Source organism: Brettanomyces bruxellensis, chromosome 2 (genome assembly GCF_011074885.1).
Source record: "Brettanomyces bruxellensis chromosome 2, complete sequence".
Taxonomy (NCBI): Eukaryota; Fungi; Ascomycota; class Pichiomycetes; order Pichiales; family Pichiaceae; genus Brettanomyces; species Brettanomyces bruxellensis.
In genome coordinates this window covers 87,394-108,834 of record NC_054683.1, presented here as the reverse complement: position 1 = coordinate 108,834, position 21,441 = coordinate 87,394, and the positions used below count along the sequence as shown (strand labels likewise).

The 21,441-nt window shown below is 43.5% G+C and overlaps 8 protein-coding genes across 8 annotated transcripts; 4 read left to right on the top strand and 4 right to left on the bottom strand.

The window, feature by feature from the left end:
• Positions 1-3,506: 3,506 nt before the first annotated feature.
• On the bottom strand, positions 3,507-5,456 carry BRETT_005202 (uncharacterized protein; the record flags this gene model as incomplete). Its single annotated transcript, XM_041283684.1, has 1 exon — positions 3,507-5,456. The coding sequence occupies one exon, from the start codon at positions 5,454-5,456 to the stop codon at positions 3,507-3,509; it is 1,950 nt and encodes a 649-aa protein (XP_041134636.1).
• Positions 5,457-7,322: 1,866 nt separating this feature from the next.
• On the top strand, positions 7,323-8,519 carry BRETT_005201 (uncharacterized protein; the record flags this gene model as incomplete). The annotated part of the gene is made up of 1 exon (XM_041283683.1): positions 7,323-8,519. The coding sequence occupies one exon, from the start codon at positions 7,323-7,325 to the stop codon at positions 8,517-8,519; it is 1,197 nt and encodes a 398-aa protein (XP_041134635.1).
• Positions 8,520-8,956: 437 nt separating this feature from the next.
• Positions 8,957-10,318, bottom strand: BRETT_005200 (uncharacterized protein; the record flags this gene model as incomplete). Its single annotated transcript, XM_041283682.1, has 1 exon — positions 8,957-10,318. The coding sequence occupies one exon, from the start codon at positions 10,316-10,318 to the stop codon at positions 8,957-8,959; it is 1,362 nt and encodes a 453-aa protein (XP_041134634.1).
• A 535-nt stretch (positions 10,319-10,853) lies between these two features.
• On the top strand, positions 10,854-12,635 carry BRETT_005199 (uncharacterized protein; the record flags this gene model as incomplete). The annotated part of the gene is made up of 1 exon (XM_041283681.1): positions 10,854-12,635. One exon carries the CDS (start codon positions 10,854-10,856, stop codon positions 12,633-12,635), a length of 1,782 nt encoding a protein of 593 aa, XP_041134633.1.
• An 820-nt stretch (positions 12,636-13,455) lies between these two features.
• On the top strand, positions 13,456-14,904 carry BRETT_005198 (uncharacterized protein; the record flags this gene model as incomplete). The annotated part of the gene is made up of 2 exons (XM_041283680.1): positions 13,456-14,530; positions 14,615-14,904. The coding sequence occupies 2 exons, from the start codon at positions 13,456-13,458 to the stop codon at positions 14,902-14,904; spliced, it is 1,365 nt and encodes a 454-aa protein (XP_041134632.1).
• Positions 14,905-15,061: 157 nt separating this feature from the next.
• BRETT_005197 (uncharacterized protein) lies at positions 15,062-16,216 on the bottom strand (the record flags this gene model as incomplete). The annotated part of the gene is made up of 1 exon (XM_041283679.1): positions 15,062-16,216. One exon carries the CDS (start codon positions 16,214-16,216, stop codon positions 15,062-15,064), a length of 1,155 nt encoding a protein of 384 aa, XP_041134631.1.
• A 462-nt stretch (positions 16,217-16,678) lies between these two features.
• CCT4 (T-complex protein 1 subunit delta) lies at positions 16,679-18,277 on the top strand (the record flags this gene model as incomplete). The annotated part of the gene is made up of 1 exon (XM_041283678.1): positions 16,679-18,277. One exon carries the CDS (start codon positions 16,679-16,681, stop codon positions 18,275-18,277), a length of 1,599 nt encoding a protein of 532 aa, XP_041134630.1.
• Positions 18,278-18,813: 536 nt separating this feature from the next.
• BRETT_005195 (uncharacterized protein) lies at positions 18,814-19,998 on the bottom strand (the record flags this gene model as incomplete). The annotated part of the gene is made up of 1 exon (XM_041283677.1): positions 18,814-19,998. The coding sequence occupies one exon, from the start codon at positions 19,996-19,998 to the stop codon at positions 18,814-18,816; it is 1,185 nt and encodes a 394-aa protein (XP_041134629.1).
• Between the last annotated feature and the right edge of the window lie 1,443 nt (positions 19,999-21,441).

The window sequence follows — 21,441 nt, the reverse complement described above, 5'->3', positions numbered from 1 at the left end:
AATAGGAAAATAGGAAAATAAGAAAATAGGAAAATAGGAAAATAAGAAAATAAGAAAATAAGAAAATAGGAAAATAAGAAAATAAGAAAATAAAACAGAGGAAAAATGAAAAACGAAAGTAAAAGTCAAGTCGAATAAAGGGGAAAACCAGAATCACGGAAATAGTGAATGAAATCAAATGGAATAATGTATTAATAAAGTTTGGTTTTCCAAAATACAGACACGAGAGAACAGTGAATAAGGGGAGTGTCGAAAAAATAGAAGCTCATAATAAGAGAAGCGAGGATAGAAAATAGGAAGAACAAAAGAAATCAATAGCTTAGCGTAACAAGAGCAAGGAAAATTTCCAATTACGGGGAGTCACGGAATTAGCACGCAGGCAGACACACCGGAGGCAAGCTAAAGGTAAAAAAAAATGTGGATCGCAAAAGCTACATAATTGAGAAAAAGCGGATTGGATGGATGCACCAACTAGGTTCAAAAATCGGCAGCTTCAAACTACAGCTATGCATGCCATGCCGTGCTGGCCCGGATAAATATGCCCGTGCATGCACAGCGGACCAATAAGTTGATTTCGGTGACCCGGTCAGAGCGAGCGCACTTCGCGTCCGAGTGCTGGGTAAGGCAGGCAGCGGGGTGGGCTAAGCCTGCCGACCCAAAAGGGAAGCTCAGTGTAAGATTTTCCGCATCCGTCGCCAGCGCAATGCTGGATAGTCCTAAAACGGGAAGAAGGGACGTCACATGATGATGTTGAAGTGAAATTATTCCGTTCGCACGAGAACCCGAGTTTTAACACTCTTTCCTATGCATGCAGGGGATTTTTGTGGTGGGTATTGCGTTTACCCTTGGATGGGCAGCTAGGCGCTCGGCTGTTCCCTTTTCTTTTTGTTTCGCGCACTGCGCCGTAGCGCTTTTGATGCTTCCCACGTCCTGTTGCTTCTGGCCGCCAAACTGATAATGCCCTGCGGTTCCGGCACCCGCAGCGCTGGTTTTCCTTTTTTGGAACGACGCCTACAACTGTGCTTGGGAGAACAAATGGAACAAAAATGCCCGTCTCACCCAATATGAAATTACAGTGGTATTCCGCAATTTCCGGTATATCATTAATTTTTTTTTCCTCCCCGACTACTTAATTGGTTTACCCGGCAACGATGAATAAAGTCACATCTGGTCTTCGTTTTTTTTTCGTTTGTTTCTTGTTTCCTCTTTTAGCAAATTGTAAAGTTGATTTAGATTCAGGAACCGGTTTGATGGTTTTCAGCAGAACAATGGAATATAAGATTTTCTTACAATGCAGATTCCATCCGCTGGGGCATCATCTTGATCTCAAAATGTAACATTTCCCAACCCAGTCTATTGCAGTTTACGTGTGTTTTTAGAAACATTAGAATTCCTGCCAAGCGTAACGTTTCTTTTTTACTCTCCCACAGCCTAAAGCAGTATGCTTTTTTTTATCAGCAAATTATCGGTGTTCATACATGAAATACAAAACATAATTACAATATATCTGTAGTACCGGCACAGCCGGTTTTTCTTTTGTTGGCTACTTTAGAGTGGTTTGGAGGGTGACGATTTGGTCACTTCCTGTGTAATTGTTTTCCTTTTTGTTTCCTTTTGTTTCCTTTTTCCTTTTGCTTCCTTTTGCTTCCCCTTGTTTCCCTCTCATTCCCCTTGTAATTTTCTTTAATTTCTCTTCATTTTCTTCGTTCCCCCTACATTTCTCCATTTGCCTTTCCGCCTCGCGTTTATTGCCCTATTCACTTTTGTATTTTGTTCTCGTCCCGTCCAATTCTGGTAATCTGGGCATGCGTTATTTTTTCCCAGTAACCGGCAGCCCAGCCTTTCGAGGTTTCATGTTCGACCTGCTGCAAACGATTTATTCTATTTTTTATTTTCCTCATCACACAATATGTCCTTATCCTGAGCAATTGTTTCCGAGGGCGCGAGCCAAGAAAATTTTTGGAAAAAGAAAAGAGCCCTGGCAGCTTCAAAACAGAAAAGTACTAATTACAGTGTATGAGACAGCATCGTTAAGAAAAGCGTAGTAAACTTCGATTAGATTATTAGCCAATGAAAAAGGATGAAGTAATATCTAAGAAAAAGAGCAAGTGAAAAGACCAACAACAGATCAAGTCATGAGGCAAAACACAAAAAAAGAAAAAAAAGGTGAGTTGTTGGTAATATTGTGTGTATCAAAGAAAAAGCATTAGTTATTGCTTATCTTTCGACACTAATGCATTTCAGTTCCTCACAGTGCCTTTCTCGTGGCTTATATATATTTTCCCAGAAATCACGTGAAGCTTATTGGTGGATTACTTTAAGCACAGAAAGAAATTGTGGGTGAGAGAAAATCTATGAGTGTCTGCACCCAGGTATTGCGTATTGGAAGAGCATCGCACAAAAAGAGGTTTAATTTGAGCAGGATTAGAGCATTGCATTTCGAAATGGGAGTGTTATATCCACGAATGGTTGAAAATGCTGGTAGTTGATGTGCTTAATGGTTGCCGATGATATGAAAGCATTGCATAAAGTTTTGGTAAGCAATAGAAGCAAATATTTGGAGGTAGTGCTCAGTGCGAAATGATGAAGCATCAGGCATTTGCAGTATTGAAGCGATGAAATAAGACATTGAAGCATTGCCAGAGTTACGAACATTCGAATAGTGCAGACGATAAAGGTATGCAGTATTGAAACATTTAGGCAGCAAACAGAGATAGAAATAGTGCAAGCATGTTTAAGCATTGTATATTGGCGGCATCACAATCTTTCAAACTGTAAGAACTGTGGATTGCAGTGCAACCTTTCTGTAGAACTGTAGATTGTATATTGCGGTGTTTCTAGCATCACAAGCATGCAAAATTTAAGCTTCAAGAGTCGATATTTTGATCTTACAGCAACGATGCATTTTGTGATTCATTAAACCTTCAGGAATGCGACATTCAAAATCTCGATATCCAAACAGAAGCATGCGATGTCCAATATTTCAAGCAGATCATTAGATCTTCAAAGTGTAACCTTTAACATTTAAACCATAAGTAGGCAACATTTCAACAATATCATCATCACTTAGCGTTAACCCAGGATGCAATAGAGTATTAATATGCAGCCTTCCATACTCGAGTCTTCAGCATTTTCAACTGAGTATTTGTGTAGGATGCAACAGAGTATTAATCTTCAGTACGCATTTCAACAATACCAAATCTTCATCATCTTCAGCATCTTCAGCACTTAGTATTAAACCCAAGATAAAGCATCAATCAGAGTATTAATATGCAACCATTTAGCATTAATATGCAGCATGCAACCATTTAGCATTAAGATGCAGCAGTATATGCAACCACTTAGCATTAAAATGAAGCATAGTATATGCAACCACTTAACATTAATATGCAGCATCCAACCACTTAACATTAAGATGCAGCATCCAACCACTTAACATTAAGATGCAGCATCCAACCACAAAACACTAAATGCAGTGTCTCGCAATTCCCCGCTCTAATCCTCGCTCAGTGCGTCTTGAGGAACTCGAGACGGTGCTCTATAAAGCCACAGTAGTCGCCAGGCTTCACGTGGGCCTCGCTGAAGTACCGGAGGCTGAAGTCAGGCGTCTCGCAGAAGTATTTGTGCATAATCTGCCACTGCGTCTCCTCAAATCCGTCATCGCCGTCCTCACCGTCGAGAAGATAGATGCGACGCTCGTTGCCCTCCTTGTCAACCACTAGGTTGTCGGCCTTGAGCTTGACCGGGTCTGGTTTGGGAAAGTTGCAGTGGAAAAACAGCGGTCTCTGGTTGCGGTTCATGGTGGCCTGAAAGTTGTTCTCCGGGTCCTCCTCAATCGACTTGAGGAGTTGAGGCATGAGCTTCGACCAGTTCGGGTTGCTCTCCTGGAACTGCTTCAACCTCGACGCCGTGTACTCGCGGAAGTGCTCCGTGTTGCGGAAATCCACCACCGGGTCGTGCTGCGCCATCCCTACACCAATAAACTCCGCCGAGTCCCGCAGCCAGTACCCCAAGCTGCCGCAGATGCGTTTCACGTTGTACACATCCTCCCCGTAGTACGTGGCGGCCGTCAAAAACGTCTCCTTGTCGCCCTCGCCGCTGGAACCCTGCGAAAGAAGCGGGTAATACTGATGCGGGCCGTACAAATTGTAGTATAGCGACAAAAGTAGCGTGCGCATGTGCGTGTCCTTGTTCACGAGGATCTGCCCGGACTCCGTCGTCAAATCTGGCACCGTTCCCTGCCTGTCGTGGAGCGGGATGTCGGAAACTGGGTTTTCCATGCCGGATGCATACAGTTGGGGCGGACTGAGGTTGTCCTGGCCGTTGCGCACGCGCCGCGCACCCACCGCAAACCGCGCCAACCGGTAGAATGCGGGGTGCGCCACCCGGCGCCAGTAGTCCGGCCACAAAACCATCCCGCGCGTTTGGAACGGCTCCGACGCAAACAACCCGTCCGGATTCGCCACTGCGATGTTGTCCGCATCCAGGAGAAGAACCCGCTCGAACGATGACGTAAGCAACGCCAGCGACTTGTACTGGTAGCCGCCGAAGAGATTTGCAAACTTCTTGATGAAGGGTAGCCTGCGCGGCAACACGTAGCAGCGCGCATTGAGGCGCGGGAGCAGGCGCTCGCACAGCTGCGGCTCGTACTCGCGCTCCGTCGGAATAAACACCTCAACGGGCAACTGCGACCCTGCGCGCCGCAAGTTTTCCACTGCAAGCAACACCAGCCACGAGTAGCGCCCGCCGCCCACCATCACTATGCCATCTCCTTTGTACATTCCCGCAGGGTGCGTCTGCGGCAGCTGCTGCGTCACGTAGAAGTGGCTTGCGCGCAAGTCGTCGTAGACCTCGTCCGGCAGCTCTAGGCACTGGCTCAAGTACTGCTCCGACAACACGGGCGCCGGGTCGTCGTGCACCGCCACGTTCACCACGCCGTTCGCGCCGTACCGCCGGGGGAACAGCTTGTACCCGTTGTCGTAGCGCACGCCGGTGGCTGCGTGGGCGCCGTCTTTTTGCGCATCGGCGCCATCTTCCTGCGCATCAGCGCCCTGCCCCTGCGCACCGGCGCCGGCCTTCTCCAGCTCAAACCCCGTCTTCGGCTTCGCTGTGATCACAACACGCACCACCTTCTCCAGAAACTTCGACAGCTCGCTCTCCTCTCCACCACCGAAAGCCTCCTGCTCCTCCTTCTTCTCCTCCCCGCCTTCGCTCAGCGCATCCTCTGCTTCAGCCACTTTCCACTCACCCTCCTCTTTAACCGCCTCATCTCCTTTCTCAAACAGCTTATCGCGTATTTTCTCGTGCTCGATCATCTCGTGTTCCCGGTCCTCCTTCTCCGATACCCCTTCCCCTGGGTCTAGAACCTCCTTGTAGTAGCTAAAGCCCTTTCCTATTTCGTCCGTCCCTCCTGCTTCTAGATATATGTGCACCATCTGGCCTCCAATAAGCATCATCACTAAAACCAGTAGTGTAATCACCACTGCACTCCTGTGCCGCCGGCCCACCAGCAGTGCCCGCTGGAGTTCTCTAATGTGTGCATTTATTCGCATTAGAAATATTAGACTATTGAGATCGGATCGCTTGTGTTTCTATATTTGTCAGATTTGTCAGATTTGTCTCTTGCTGAATTCTCTGCTGGCTTATATCAGATCAACACTTTCGCGTTTGAAGTTGTTCTCACTGATATTTGTTTATACTCTCACACTTCCAGTACTTTAAGCCTTTAATTTAACCTTTACTTCACCCTGTAATTCAACCTGTAATTCAAACCTATACTTCAACCTTTACTTCAACGCTTAATTCAAGCCTAAAATTCAAACTTTTAGTTCAATCTTTATTTCAAAGCTTACTCCAACCTTTCTTCAAACCTTACTTCTCACTTACTTCTCTCTTGTTATTTGTACCAGCGCTTATTCTCTATATTTCTTCACTTCTCCCTATTCCCCACGCTTATTGTTCACGCTCAAGGAATGAAACCTGCTGTTTATCGAAAAAATTACAAGCCCACTCGTTCTATTAATAGCCTGCAATTCTATATTTGCTGTCTATCTGTGGAGCACTGCCTCTGTACCAATCAATTGGATTCTCAATTTAGTCTCGATTTCCAGTTTCAATTTCAATTTCAATTTCAATTTCAATTTCAATTTCAATTTCAATTTCAATTTCAATTTTCGACTCGCGACTATCAACCTCGACTTCCCAATATTTCCTACTTTATCAAAATTCACGGTTTTCTGTCAGTACGAGCAAAAAAATTATATTTGCCAATCTGGTGGACTCTCAAGCCACTTGAATACTCAATTATTGCGCCGATGCGACTGTATGATTGGTCAAAAGTTTTGCAGCACAAACTACAATCTGCAACTGCATAAAAGAGAATGGCTTCAATGGAAGAAAAAATGGGGGAAGCGGATCTCTACATACCAACAAAGAATCTAAACTCCTGGGGGTCCAAAAAATGTAATTTCAACAAGCGCCAAAAATTTCGTACAAGCCATGGAAATTCTCAAGGCTGTGAAACGGCACCATTCCATTTGGCGAACAATACGATTTTAGGCCATTTGCTCTGCCCCAACTGATTTTCTCTGTTTTGCCGGCTTTTCACTTCCAGTCAGAGCGAAGCCTGCATCTGGTCATCTCATTTATGCACTAATCGGCAATCCACGGGGCTGCCCCGACACAATGGCAGATATCATGTCGGTTCTTTTAGAAGTATAATTTGCGGTAAGGTGGAATAATATAACTGTTACGAATATTTCTAATCGATAAGATACAAATAATAAAAAAATACCTTGTCAGATTGAAAGGTTTTTGTTTATTTCGATGGTACAAACTTCTTTCAGTTGTATTCTAGCTTTCAATTGATTTTCGATGGCTTGCGTATCTCTGTCTTCGTACGTGCAGCATGCATGCACTATTCGGCAATCCCTCCTTGCTCTCCCTTTTAATTTTATTTATATTTTAATTTTTATTTTTATTTTTATTTTTATTTTTATTTATTTTCAATTTATTCTTATTTTATTTTTATATATTTTCATTTTATTCTTATTTTATTTTTATTTATTTTCAATTTATTCTTATTTTATTTTTATATATTTTCATTTTCATTTTATTCTTATTTTATTCTTTTTTTATTTTTTTTCTACTCTCCCTCTCTCCACATAATCGCTATTCCTCCTCTGATAATCGTAATTTCTCTTCAGCCTGGCGAAAAATAAATTACCCAAGGATAAGCATTCTGCAACTATCATAATATTAACCAATATTTTTCACGATTTGCTTGAACTATTGTTGTGGGCCAAGCAAGGCACTTCCCAATAATGGTATCACCGAAAGAAGAAACCCCGTCGCCACCTGCAAAGCCAAAAAAAGTCACGAATGATGATTTATATCGACGATCCACCCAATACAGGTATTGGTCTTTTACAGTATCAAAGCTTGCTGATCTTCGTGTTCTAGCCAACAAAAAAGGCCTCAAATCAACACATGAGAAGTTGGACAACCTCGATCCCACCTTAGAAGAAACAAAAGCAGTTACAAGCAACGGATTGGACAAGTTTCCATTTGTTACACCGACCGAAGAACTACAAATCATTACATATTACGCAAGGAAATGCCAGGATTTGGCAAATTTCTTTAGGCTACCTTCACAGGTGAGATCCACAGCCATTGTATACCTGTATAAATTTTACCTCACGCATTCCGTGATGGCCTACCACCCACAACATATAATGTACACATGTCTCTTTCTGGCAGCAAAGGTGGAAAACAGCTTTATAGGGATCAACAACTTCTCCAAGGCCATTCCTAGAACCACGCCAGACTCCATATTGCAGTACGAGTACCTTATTCTTCAATCGCTGCGGTTTTCTTTGCGGTGCCACCATCCATTCATGCCGCTTTATGGTTTCTATCTCGATATTCAGGATCTTCTCCCTAAGGTTGATCTGAAACGACTCACTAGAAGCTGCGATAAGGCCCGTGAGCACATTTCAGAGAGTCTGTTTACCGATGTGTTCTTCCTCTTTACGCCTCCCCAAATAGCGCTTTCCTGCCTGTGGAAAAGCGACGATATTCTCGTGGAGAGATATCTTGCGAAAAAAATGGGCCTCAAGAAGCGCCAGATTAAGGGTGAGTTGGCAGTTGTCAAGGAGGTCGAGAAGGGGAATGGCGTTAGTTCAAAATCCGCCTCTCCGGATGCTGATCCGGCCGAAAATGAGCCAAATTTGCTTACTCCACAGCAGAAATTTGACAAATTGATGATTACAATTAAAAAATGTGCCCATGCCATCGAGAAAAATACTTGTAGCCCATCTGTTGACGAGGCTCGCCGCATTTCCTCCAAGATTAGATACTGTTTAGACCCGATCCGGTATGGTCGCAGGCTTGTAAAGCAGCAGAAAGAGACCGCCACGGTTGTGGTACAGGCCAATGCCGAACAAAGCCGCCCTTCGAAAAGTGGTGCACGGATGGCTGACGCTCCGGAGGGGCCTTCGAAGAGAGTGAAGACTGAATGATGAGAGGGTAGACGAATGCTTTACTTCTAGATTTGATTGTGCTCTGAATGGGACAAAGGCGTGTTACGGAATTTGTGTTGTAAATTGTGTACTGGCGTATTTGTACATTTATTTTCTATAGACTATTAGGCAAACAAGAGAGTGCATGATCGAAATTAAGCGCCAGTTAAGTATTGTTTGAAAGACTGGGGATGCAGGTTTGGAAAGAGCAGCATGAATGTATTTGAAGTAGCCAAAAGTTCAGCCTCCAACTTTAAACATTAGTTTTTGTGTTTTAAACTGCTCCCAGCTCTGAGACAGCAGTTGGCAAACCTTGAATTTGTCATAAACTTCCAACCTTCCAAACTTCATCATTCATTTCCAACATAACTTTTTCAATATAAATCTTCAACATAGATTCTCCAGCCTTCACATATTCCCTCTCCTCCCCAGCAAACTCATAGTTTTGGTGCTGCTATCACCACTTCATCAACAGAACCCAGATCATAGCATTTAGTGTTGTTTTTGTCTATGCCGACAATATCTTGCCTGAAATTCCCAGGAGCACCTCTCATAACATCAAAGATCACATTTCCGATCTTCATGCTCACCTTTCCCGACTTGTGATACCGCAATTTGCCAATTATGCCTCTAGGAAGCTTTTTCTGCTTTTCAGTCTTTTCCGCACCTCTTTCTCTCAAAATTCTCGATGCAGCCTCCTGTTTCGAACTCTTTTCGCCGTCTTCTATCTTCACAGCAACCTTCGGCTTGCCAGAATCCGCACCTGCATCCTCAAATTCCGGTAAAAGTGCCGGAAATTGCACAAACATGCATCCCGGCAGAGGCTTCTGCTCTTGCTTGACCTCTTTTTTCGTCTTATCATCTGCTTTTGCCTCGAGATCGCCCCCATCATGCTCCGTCTTCACCTTTACACCACCATCCTCCTTCTCGGCGTTCTCCGTGTCGAGCAAGTGCGACTCTTCCTTCTTCTCACCGTCATCAATCTCAACTTTCTTCATAAACTTCACTATTGAGCTGTAATCTTCCATTAACGACTCCCGCTCGTATCTCTTCTGGGCCTCAGATATCGCATCAATGCTCTCTGCCTGCTGCTTTGCGCTCTCTTCTCCATCAGCCGTAAGTTCTGGAGTGTTACGATCGCTAACTGGTGCAGGGGTGGTGCTATTCTCCTTACTGGAGATGACAGACGTTTCTCTGCGGAATTCCGTCTTCACTGTTTTATCGGGCTCGTCCTCCTCACCCGGTTCCCTGTGCTGGACCCTCTTTGCCCGAACTGGGAAGTATTTCAGGTCCTCCGGGCTGAATTTCAGCTCCTCACCCATGTTTATCTTCAAATCACCATCTTTTGCCTGTGCAGAATTGTCATCTTCCTCATCTTCATCCCCGTACGGCATGCCCGCGCCCCCTAGAGCCACACTATCGCTCTTCATCTCCATTTTCAGCTTGCTCTTGTCGTCTCTCTGCCGAAGTTTTGCAACGAGATCTGAAACTGGAGATATCGACTTCGATCTCATACTTGAACTGCCAACAGAACCCATAGAAACTGCTCCCGCACTCAACGGACCTGCTGAAACGATTGTTGTGTCCCTGTACTTCTTGTTTGAGCGCCCTTTGTTCGGCATGAACCGCCTTTTCTGCTGGTGGGCACGCAAAGCCTTCCTGTTAATGCCTGGAGTTGTAATATGTGAATCACGCTCCGATTTCGGCTTCCTAGCCACGACTTTCGGCCGGAATTTGAGCTTGTGGCTCGATTTGGATGGCCGCGAGATCGAGTCAAGCCGCCTGTTGATGTCCGACATGGTGTAATCTGCCGATTTTCCTGTTTGTTGGTCAGCTGAAGACTCTTGGTGTGTCTATTTGTAATCTAAATTATGCGTGATGATAGATGTCGAAATTTCGCCGTTTAAGTGCGCACCCGTACAAATTCTTGTTTTCTGTGTGATTGATTACCTACTCCTGATATTTTAGCTGCTTTAATGCGTCCGAAGGTACTGTTATGTGAGGAATCATGTTCAACTTGATGATTGGTTCTTAGCAAGACGTGAGAATTTTCCGCCTGAAAAAATAATACTAAAAAAATAAAATAAAGCGAAATCAAAAAACTACAACTACAAAAAAAAAAAAGTTAATTAGAAAAATTTACGATAACGAGGGTGGAAAATTTTATCTGTGCCCATCAGCATGGAACTTTGAGATTGAGGAGCTAAGCACAGCTTTGATCTTTCTCATACAAGCACTTCTACTGGTTCTGCAGCTTTCTCGTGTGTATCTGCATTGCTTAGCATAACAGGAAGAGCACAGATATAGAGACAGGTCGGTTTCGAAAAGAATAAAATGGCCGGACACAAAAAACAAAAAGAGCCACTACCTGAAGACTTAGGAATGGATGATGTTGACGAATTCGCAAAAGAGCAGGAGAAAATCGAATTGGAGAAAGCAGGATGGGATGGCCAGGATGATGTGTCAGAGGAGGAAAGTGATAGCGAGCAGGCAGTGATGAATATAAAAGATTCTGGAGATGAAGATGATGAAGATGCAAAAGCAGAAATCGAAGCGTATAGGAAAAAGCTTCAGGGACCGGTGGATGAGGATGAAGAGGCCTATTTTGTGGACCAGGGCGAGCCTGAGAAGTATCTAGAGGATGGATCTGGCAGTGGGAAGGCCTTAAATGGGCAGGAAGCAGATGATGAGGCCTGGGGAGACAGTAAAGGAGAATATTACGGAGCAGAAGATTTAGATGAAGAAGATGAGGAAGATGCAAAGGAAACCGAGAAAGAGGCATTGCGGATCCAGAAAAAGCACTTGGAGGACCTCAGCATGGAGGACTACATGATTGACGAGACGATCGACGAGTGGAAGTCTGGAAATAAGGGCAAGGAAGATAGCCAAGGCAAGGATGAGGCTTTGAAAAGTAAGGATTTGTCGCAGGTGGACGCAATCACGCGGAAGAAGTTGTTCAAGCGGAGGTATCCGGAGTTCATCCCCCTCACTAAGGAGTACAAGAAGCTTAAATCTGCGCTGTCCGGGCTTACAGAGAGGAGAGATGGCAAGAACGAAGTTGTTGAGATCAAGTTTGCGACACTTTCATCTTATCTGGGAATAGTTGCGACATACTTTGCTTTGTTCTTGTCGAAACTTCAGGCCGAGGAGCAATTTTCAATGAAGAACGAGCCAATCATGACATCCATAGTGCAGAGCAGACAAATCTGGTATCAGGCGAAGGACTTACCTGAGGATTTAGTTGAGGATACAGATGATGAGGGTAGGAATGAAGCTGATGAGGGTGTTAATGAAGACGTTGGTGCGGATGATGAGGACGTTGGTGGAAATGATGAAGACGTTGGTGGAAATAACGACGATGATGTTAGTGAAGACGCTAATGGTGTTAATGATGATGATGATGATATGCTCAACTTCCATCTTTCAGGAAAACAGGAAATCAAGCATCTTAAGCCAAAGAATCTCGAGGACATTGATGAAGTTGATGCTGAGGAGAAGAGGCATAGAAAAAGAACGCTTGGTTTCTACACATCGAAGATTGACCAGCGCGAAAAGAAGAAGTTCACCAAGTTTCAGGGAGATGAGGATATACCGTATAAAGAAAGATTGTTCGAGAGACAGCAAAGGCTTATTGAGGAGGCCAGAAAACGTGGTGATAGGGGTAATAAGAATGCACCAGGTGCAGACTTGGATGATGAAGATATGAATGAAGATGATATGAAGATTGCCAACAGCGTTAACGGTACCGAAAATGCATCTGGTGAGGAATATTACGAAAAAGTGAAGTCTCAGAAAGCAGCCAGAAAGGCTGCAAGGCGACATGCACATGAAGAGGCGGTGAAGGCTGCCAGAAGTGGAAAGTTGGCCGAATTGAGCGAGAATATGGACGAAAACGGAAAGAGAGCCATCAACTACCAGATATTGAAGAATCGCGGTTTGACGAAAAAGAGAAAGAAGGAAAACAGAAACGCCAGAGTCAAAAAGAGAAGAAAGTTCGCCAAGGCCCAGAAGAAACTCAAATCTGTCCGGGCAGTTTACCAAACTCCAGAAGGCCCATATCAGGGAGAAAAGTCTGGTATCAAGAAGAATATCTCGAGGTCTGTCAAGCTGGTGTAGTGAAGTGTTCTATTTTCATGCTCAGCATTGGGATTTCCACATTAAGCGCCTGAGCCTTGTTTGGTTTTCCAAAATGCAAACGACGTAGACCTTAGCAATTTCGCAATTAGGCGCTTAATATCCCGCTTCTGGTTTTATAGACTCGCTCATTATGTATTTTTTTGCTGTTATCTATCGTAATGTCAAATACGTTAATATGGTGTTCGGTAGCATCCCCTCTAGTCTAACAACTACAATTCTCTACGATTTATTGTATAAACTGAATTCATTTTCTCGTACGTATAAGAGTTCGTCACGGGATTTATTAGTTTCCTATACTGGTCTTCTCCTTAACTTGCTTTGAGCATTTTTTTTTTTTTTTTTTGCTCTCTTACTCGTCTACGTCTAAATTTGGGCATTGGCTTGCCAAAAGCGGAATCGTGGGAATCGCTAGAATCGCGAGAATCCCTTTCAAAAAAGTTTTTCTTTTCCCTAGATCTTGCCCAATATCGCTAACAAGAGAAGAGCATCGTTTACGGATTAGGGATTTTGTCGAAAGAAGTAAAACGTATATAAAGGTCCAATGATCTCCGTTTGTCTTTTTTACATTCTTTTTGTTTTCCATGTTTTTCTTCAAGTTTAGTCTGTCTGTTTTTCTCTTACATCCCAAGCAAACGCATCTCTCTTTTTGACTTCGTCTTGAAGTTTCATACTTCAACTCTTGATCCTCTTTTATTCTAAGCAATTTCCAATTATACTTCCGTTATACATACCCAACTATTTAATTTCTTGATCACTTTGCAGTTTGCCACTAGCATCACATCTCGACCTCTTGCCCAACATGCAAAACTTCACAAACGATGTTTTCTATAAACAGGGACTACAGACATGCATACAACATTTTGATTCCAATAAAGAGAGCAATGGCATTTCCATTACACCACAAGCAGTTCTCCCAACTGATGTTTCAAGCTTTTCCCCAACTCTCACTCCAGCAACTACCCCTGTTGATACCGGGTCGATCATTTGGTCAAATTCCAGCTCGGGAGAAAAAAGTATTTTAAGCAAAAGGGTTATTCTTGTCCACTGCGATAATGGGCCAGCCCTTGAATCGGCAATAGCACAGCTTTCCGTTTGCACAACTATAGCAACATCCAAACAGTTCAATTTTGATCTTCATGTATTTTACGCCGTTGCCTGGTATGATTTCAGAACTATTGATGATGATCTTACCAAATTAAAGCAGTTATACCTGCAAATGGTGCAAAATCCCCTCTCGTACATTCAATATGCACCAATCAGAGACTCGACACAGTGGGCAGTGATCTCAACCAGCCACTTCTTCAAATTTATTGAAGACGGATACGATATCTTTTACGTCTCCTTCAACTTGTCGCAAGTGCATGGAGCAACATTTTTGCAAGATCTAATTAGCCAAATCTCGCTGTTTTGCAGTCTGTACCTTTTTGAGCCGCTCCAGGGTACCTTGAACGTTTACAAGTGCAGATTCCATGATATTCGCAAATCGTTCTTGATAAGGCGCCTTAACCATTTTGAAGTTGGCACCTCCGTCATTACAGTAAGCGGAACACTAGTTGAGCTCTATGAGAATGCAAATAAGTGTCCCATTCTCTCGCTAACTGGCCAACAAATCAACCTCTCAAGTCCGGAAACAAGTATCAACGTTGACAGGCAGGAATGGTCCAGGTATCAAAACTTAAAGCATAGAAGATTGGCATCCATGCCATTCAGAACTTATTCGATCCCTGAGCAAAATGTGGTTGATATTTCCAGAGTAGAATCCGGCCTGGATAAACGAAACACGCTTCTGATCCGCAATATTCCAAATAGAGTTGATTTTCAGGATCTTAAGGATACCCTTGATGCCGTTATCAAGGGGGAGTACGAGTTTCTCTGTAAGTACAGTGTGAAATTTATATTTATTTTCATTTTTGCCAACATCAGCCGCAGAATTACTAACATGAACCTTTAATTGCAAGCAGATCTCCGGTTCGATTTCGAAAACCATTGTAACGTTGGATATGCGTTCATTTCATTCCCCAAAGCAAAGTCAATCGTCAAGTTTTACAAGGAGTTCCAGGGGAAAAAATGGACAAAGTTCAACTCAGAAAAGATATGCCAACTCGCATATGCCAAAATTCAGGGAAAGGATAACCTAATCCAGAAATTCCAGAGATCAAGAGTCATGCAACAGAACCCAGACTATCGTCCGCATTTATACTACACGGATGGGTCATTAAAGGGTCAGGAGCAGATATTTCCTGTTTGAGATAGCAAAGCAGCCAGATTCGGATCGGTATTTTCTTTATAATGAAAGCTTCGTGCGCTAATAAATAATACGTCCCTAAAAGAGAGTACTTTGTATCGTCAGAAGTAATAAATGACCCTCACACATATTATATATCTTGCATGTGCCAAATATTCTTTCACTCATCATCATCTTCCTTTCTCATAAGCTGTTCCCACTTTCTGGCAAGCTCCACAAGAGCGTTGGTGTCGATCGTCGCGTCGACGACCTCCTTGGGCACCTGATTCTGGCTGTGCGCTTTTGATGCAAACTGGCCACTATTCTCTTTTTCAACCAATCGAAAAACTGGATTTTCCTCGTTTATGGTTGCCAACTCGTTCCACGTGAAAAGTAGAGAGTCCGTCTTGCGAGCAAACGGGTCGATATCCACCAAATAAACCTTATCTAGCGTCTTCGAAATATACACGTCAAAAGCGAAGCTGTGGGAATCGAACCGCGGTAAGAGCACCCGGTCAAAAAATTTGCAGATCGCGGTAAGAATTTCGCGCTTCATGCCTGCCAAAAAAGTATAGTAGTTGAGATCCCGCTGGGTGATGGCCACGAGCCGGCGGTCCCGCACAAAGCATCGGAACTCCATTGCAGGATTCATCTCGGCCCATTTCCGCAACACAAGCTCATACTCAAGATTATCCTGGCCCTCCTTGCCGCTGCCCTCCGTCACACACTCAAAAGCGTGTCCTAGATCGTGGTTTACGTAATCAGACGACTTTAGAAGCAAGTAGAGCTCAGCTGCACTTTTGCACTGCATTGTGTTGTTCATCATCATCCACGTGGCATCCTGTGGGCAGGACCAGTTCAACTTTGGTGCGACACTGCCTAAGTTGTGGATGGCGGCTTTAATCTTGCTGTGAAACTCTGGAAACTCCGAGAGCGGGTCTTTCTTCCCGCTTTTTGCAGTTTTCTTGGTCTCTCCATCGGCTTTATGTTCATCACACGCCGTTTTCTTAGTGTTCTGATCCTTTTTATCGCCTCCTTTGCCCTCCGCAGCTTCATCTTCCTCTTCCCAATCGCTGTAATCGTTATCTTCGTTCGGAACTACATCCTGAAAAAGTGCCATAGGCTTCGAATCTTCGTCTTTCGGAAGAACAATGTCATCCGCCTCCAGGTAGCTGATGAACTCCTTCGGTACCGGCTTCAGTATCGTGGCTTTAGTGTATGTGTATTGGGAGAATTTTTCATACCAGTGCGAATATATGCAATTTTCGATATCCTGGGCTGAGACGCTAATATCGGAAAATGTGGCCGCTTCTGACTCTGTAGTTGACTCCGGCATCGCTTACTCTGGTGTGGCTGTGCCTCTGTAGTTGTTTTTTGGGGACTCTTGTGGATATTTGCTAGCTGTTTGTGTGGATGCTGTGCTTATTAAAAAAGCAAGATGTGGTCAAAGATGCACTTCCATTTCTAAGGCTGTGCGCAGGCAAGGGGGAAGAAAAAAAAAAAAAAGGTAGCCTAAATAAAATCAGGAATGAAAGTTTTTTTTTTGGTATTCCATCTCTCCACGTTTTTCCAGAGTCTCTCTTTTCCACCACTGAAGAAGAATCAGCTTGTTTCGGTGGTATCAACAAGTTTAGCGGTGCATTTACAAGAACAACAAGTGAGCTTCCGGAATTCGTGAGGGCGTTTAATATTTTCCAGCGGCGCCAACTAGAAAAAAGCATATCAGGACACTGAGTACACGAAAAGGTGCAATTATACAAAGTAAGGCGTCAAACAGACACAAAAGCAGTAATACAGGATGTCAGCAGTTACAGCAGCACGGAAATCGCCTTCAAATGCAACGTTCAACAACAAGGAGAAGCCACAGGAAGTCCGCAAGGCAAATATCGTGGCTGCAAAGGCGGTTGCAGATGCAATTAGAACATCACTTGGTCCAAAGGGTATGGATAAGATGATCAAGACAAAAGACGGCAAGGTGATTATTTCGAATGACGGGCACACGATCCTCAAGCACATGGCGGTGTTGCACCCCGTGGCAAAGATGCTTGTTGATTTGTCGGGAGCACAAGATGTTGAGGCAGGAGATGGTACAACATCGGTTGTTGTGTTGGCAGGAGCACTTTTAGGGGCAGCCCAGAAGCTTTTGTCCAAGGGGATCCACCCAACAATCGTGGCGGAGTCGTTCCAGCGGGCCGCACAGAGATCAAGCGAGATTTTAAAGGGGATGTCGCACGAAATCTCTCTTGAAGATAGAGAAACACTCATTAAGGCAGCAACCACTTCTCTCTCGTCCAAAATCGTGTCCCAGCACTCGTCGCTTTTAGGGCCGATAGCAGTGGATTCGGTGTTGAAGGTGGCGAACAGGCAGGACCACAGTGTGGACTTGAACGACATCCGGCTGATCAAGAAAGTCGGCGGGACGATAGACGCGACTGAAATTGTCGACGGCGTCGTTCTCACCCAGAACGTGATAAAGAGTGCCGGCGGACCGACGAGGGTCGAAAGGGCACGCATTGGGCTCATCCAGTTCTGCCTATCGCCTCCAAAGCCGGACATGGAAAACAACATTGTGGTTAATGACTACAGGCAGATGGACAAAATCCTCAAGGAGGAGCGGATGTACCTTCTAAACATCTGCAAAAGGATCAGGAAGGCCAAGTGCAACGTGTTGTTGATCCAGAAGTCGATTTTGCGTGATGCTGTGAACGACTTAGCACTTCACTTCCTCTCGAAAATGCACATTCTCGTCATTAAGAACGTCGAGAGAGACGAGATCGAGTTTCTCGCCAAGAGTCTTGGGTGCCAGCCAATAGCCGACGTGCAATCGTTTTCCGAGTCGCGCTTGGGCTCTGCCGACCTTGTAGAAGAAATAGATTCCGACGGATCCCGGGTCACCGAAATAACCGGCATTAAAAACGTCTCTCACCCAACTGTTTCGATAGTTTGCCGAGGTGCCAACCAGCAGATTTTGGACGAGTCCGAGCGGTCCATTCACGATGCCCTCTGTGTGATCAGATGTCTAGTGAAACAACCAGCTCTTATTGCTGGTGGAGGAGCTCCCGAGATTGAAGTTTCCCGTCAACTCCTCAAGGAGGTCCATTCCATGTCTGGAGTTGAGCAACTCTGCTTCCAGGAGTTCGCCTTGGCATTGGAGGTGATTCCTACAACGTTGGCTGAGAACGCAGGCCTCAATCCAATTGATTTGGTCACTGATTTGCGTAATAAGCACGAAAAGGGTGAAACCGAGACTGGAATAAGTATCAGGCGGTTGGGTGCCACCAATTCTTACCAGGAGCACGTGCTCCAGCCTGCTTTGGTCAACATTAGTGCCATCACGCTTGCCTCGGAGACCGTGAAGTCGATTCTCCGTATTGATGATATTCAGTTTGCACGTTGAGTTGTAAGTGTATATACTAATGGAGGTACTGAAAAGTAAATGAGAAAGGGAAAGTAAATGTAAAGTAAGTAAAGTAACTAAAAGTAAGTAAAGTAACTAAAAGTAACTGAAAGTAAATGAAAGCAACTGAAAGTAACTGAAAGTATTTGAAAGTATTTGAAAAGTGACTAAGAGTAAAACTAACTCAAACACTAATGTTTGTAAGTATAGCTGCAATTGCTGAAATAACTGCAACACTAAACTGGTTCAAGAGTAATGCCTAAAATAGCAAACATAATATCTTCAAGTAAATTGCAATAAAATAAGATCTAAAAGAAAGCAGATGGCAACAAGCGCTGCAAGACTAACTTCTCTAAATAACAACTACTAGCAATTACTCTACTTCCATGTGCAATATGCTTAAAAGGTTAAATAAATTTAACGTTACTATCTAATTTCCTGCGTATATACATATATGGCGAAGCGTGAATAAAATGAATAACTATGCGTTTACTGCCAATGCTCAAACTCCTTTATAAATGTTCCTCGTGCATCCTTCACTTCCCAATCTTCGGTTTTTCCCACGGAACCAATATCTTCACAGCTCGCCTACTGAACAAATACGTGAGTCCACTCCATATTGTGGTGGTTGCAACTGTATACTCGAAGTATTTGATGCCAGATAGAAACATGTCTGTGGCCTCAAGTCCGTAGTTGTTACCCAAATATGCCAAAACAAACGGCTTCACCATCATGGTTCCGAGATACACCATCTGCAAGGCAGTGTTGATCTTGCTGACCATAACTGGGTGCACTTCAACTGTAATAATACTGAAATCAAAGTATCGAAGCAACGTTTTTGGAGCAGGGAGTGTCAAGTATCGCACCACAACACCCATGACACCAAGCATGATGTCTCTTCCTAGGATTAGTGCTGCCAGATAAATTGGAACTTGCGAAGTCATCGATAAGCACACTGTGCAAATAATCATCAGAGCTTTATCGGCGATCGGATCGATGATACTGCCAAAGACGGACTTCAAGTTCCAATGCCGGGCAATCAACCCGTCTAAGAAGTCTGTCACACATGAGTAAACAAACAAAATCAACGAGCCCGTCGTCATATGGTGAAGAATCATGTATCCCACTATAGGTGCACATATAAGCCTCGTTGTGGTTAGAAAGTTCGGAAACGTGTATATATTCTCGTGGATATCGGGTGGGAGAATCTTCTTCAAGTTCTTTGTGAGTTCCTTTGACGTCTTGATCGTTTTATCCTTGAATTCGCGCGATCTTTCCACCGTTAGATCTCTTAACTGTTTGGATCGTTCTGCCGATTGTCTGATTGCCTTATCGCTTATTTCCATCGACCTATCGTACATCTTCCTTGATCTGAAGTATGCTTCATCTCTGAGCTGCTTTGCTCTCTCCATCGCCTGCTTACTCAGCTGGTTGAAGTTCTTGCTGTCACTTCCAACAATCTTTCTTTCTGGATTCTTCTTTTTCCCATTTTCCGATGATAATCTTCTCACTGCTTGGATCTGACCATAGAAATTCAACGCATTAGGCACGATTTGCCCATTTTTCACTTTTGATGCTATCCTTGTTGAAATATTTCGCCTGTTTCCAGCTGTTTTTTCCGCCTTCCATATTCCTAGTCGATTCCACAGCCTTGACCCTGTTTGGTATATAATCCGGGACCTGGGGCTCAATGGCGAGAGCTGAAACAAAAAGAAGCTCATCCCTACACTCTCGCTCAATGCTGTGCTTGATCTCCGATATCTGACGTTGCAAAATTTGCACAATGCCTAATGATATCAGTACTGTTGGCTTTAACGATGAACACTTCGCTACTTGCTATTTTAATTTTTTCCGCTTCCCTTGCTCTCCGAAAACGTTTTTTTTTCTCTTCTAGGAAGTGAAAATTTCAGTCCTTGTCTAAAAAGAACACATCGATCGAAACAGTAATTTGCACAATCTTTGAGATGGCATTCTTAGGAAACATTAGCAGGCATGTTAATTTGAAATGTAAAGAAATGAATTTCGTGCAGCGGGGTAAAGTTTTTGGTTTGTATTGGTTTGATAGAAAAGCTTCAATATCATTTATTGTACTTCTCAATACCTATAAGTTAACCCAATACTGGGTTGATATAACATCTAATTTTAATGCAATAATTTCGATGCAAATGTTTGCTTTCAGTCAATATGATAACTAAGTAGATACTCTTTTTATGGAGTCACAAGAAATAAATATATTTCCAGACTACTTACTTAACACATTGAAATGTGCTCTAATGGATTTTTGATACATTATACTTATCCATTCGCTTAATAAGTCTGCAATTGCTCTACTGGCAAATAATGTAGAGTATAGGAACTGAATTTGGGACTAAATGCATCTATTTGCTGATTCTCTGGCTTAGCTAAAGGAAATAGCACCAACAAAAATAAATGTCGCAGTATGTCTCACGGAACTTTAAGCGGAAATTCCAATTTAAGACTGATCAAATGGCACGAGCTTTGTATACTTGGTTTATGAAATGCACAAAGAACAGTTGAGGTGGATGATATGAATATTGTAGGATCTTGGTGTTGATATAAAGCAGAAATGGCGATTTAAGCGAGAGGCAGCAATTCAACCGGAAAGCAAGGATATGCAGTAGAAAACTCGAAGATGAAGATGCAGTTGACAAATAATTTAACAAATGGCGTATTCTTGAGACCGGTGCAAGTAAAATAATAGGTAAACCCTAACAAAGTCAGTTGATGTTTATCATCCCAACCCAACATCTTTGATTTTCGACTGTCGGTACACATATGACCACCAGCCAAAAGAAGGGAAATGCATTGTTGAAAGAATACAATGCAGCGTGGACTAGAAGAATGGAAACGTGGTATTGGATTACTTCAAATAGTGGAAGATGTCCTCGCCAGTGTTTCTTGCCAAAAGATGATTCAGGATGATTCACACTTTTTTTTTGAAAAAAAAAATGGACGTGCGGTAGTGGGAGAATAAATTACTGAGGATAGACAATGACCGATAGCTGCCAACAAATACATCCCACCGTGCTGTTTATAAGGCGAAGGGTGCCACAATTCATACATGTATGCTGGGGAAACTGTTTGAGCGGTTTAGTTGCAAATTCTACTCGAGTCGAATTGCCAGAAATACAGAAAATACAATC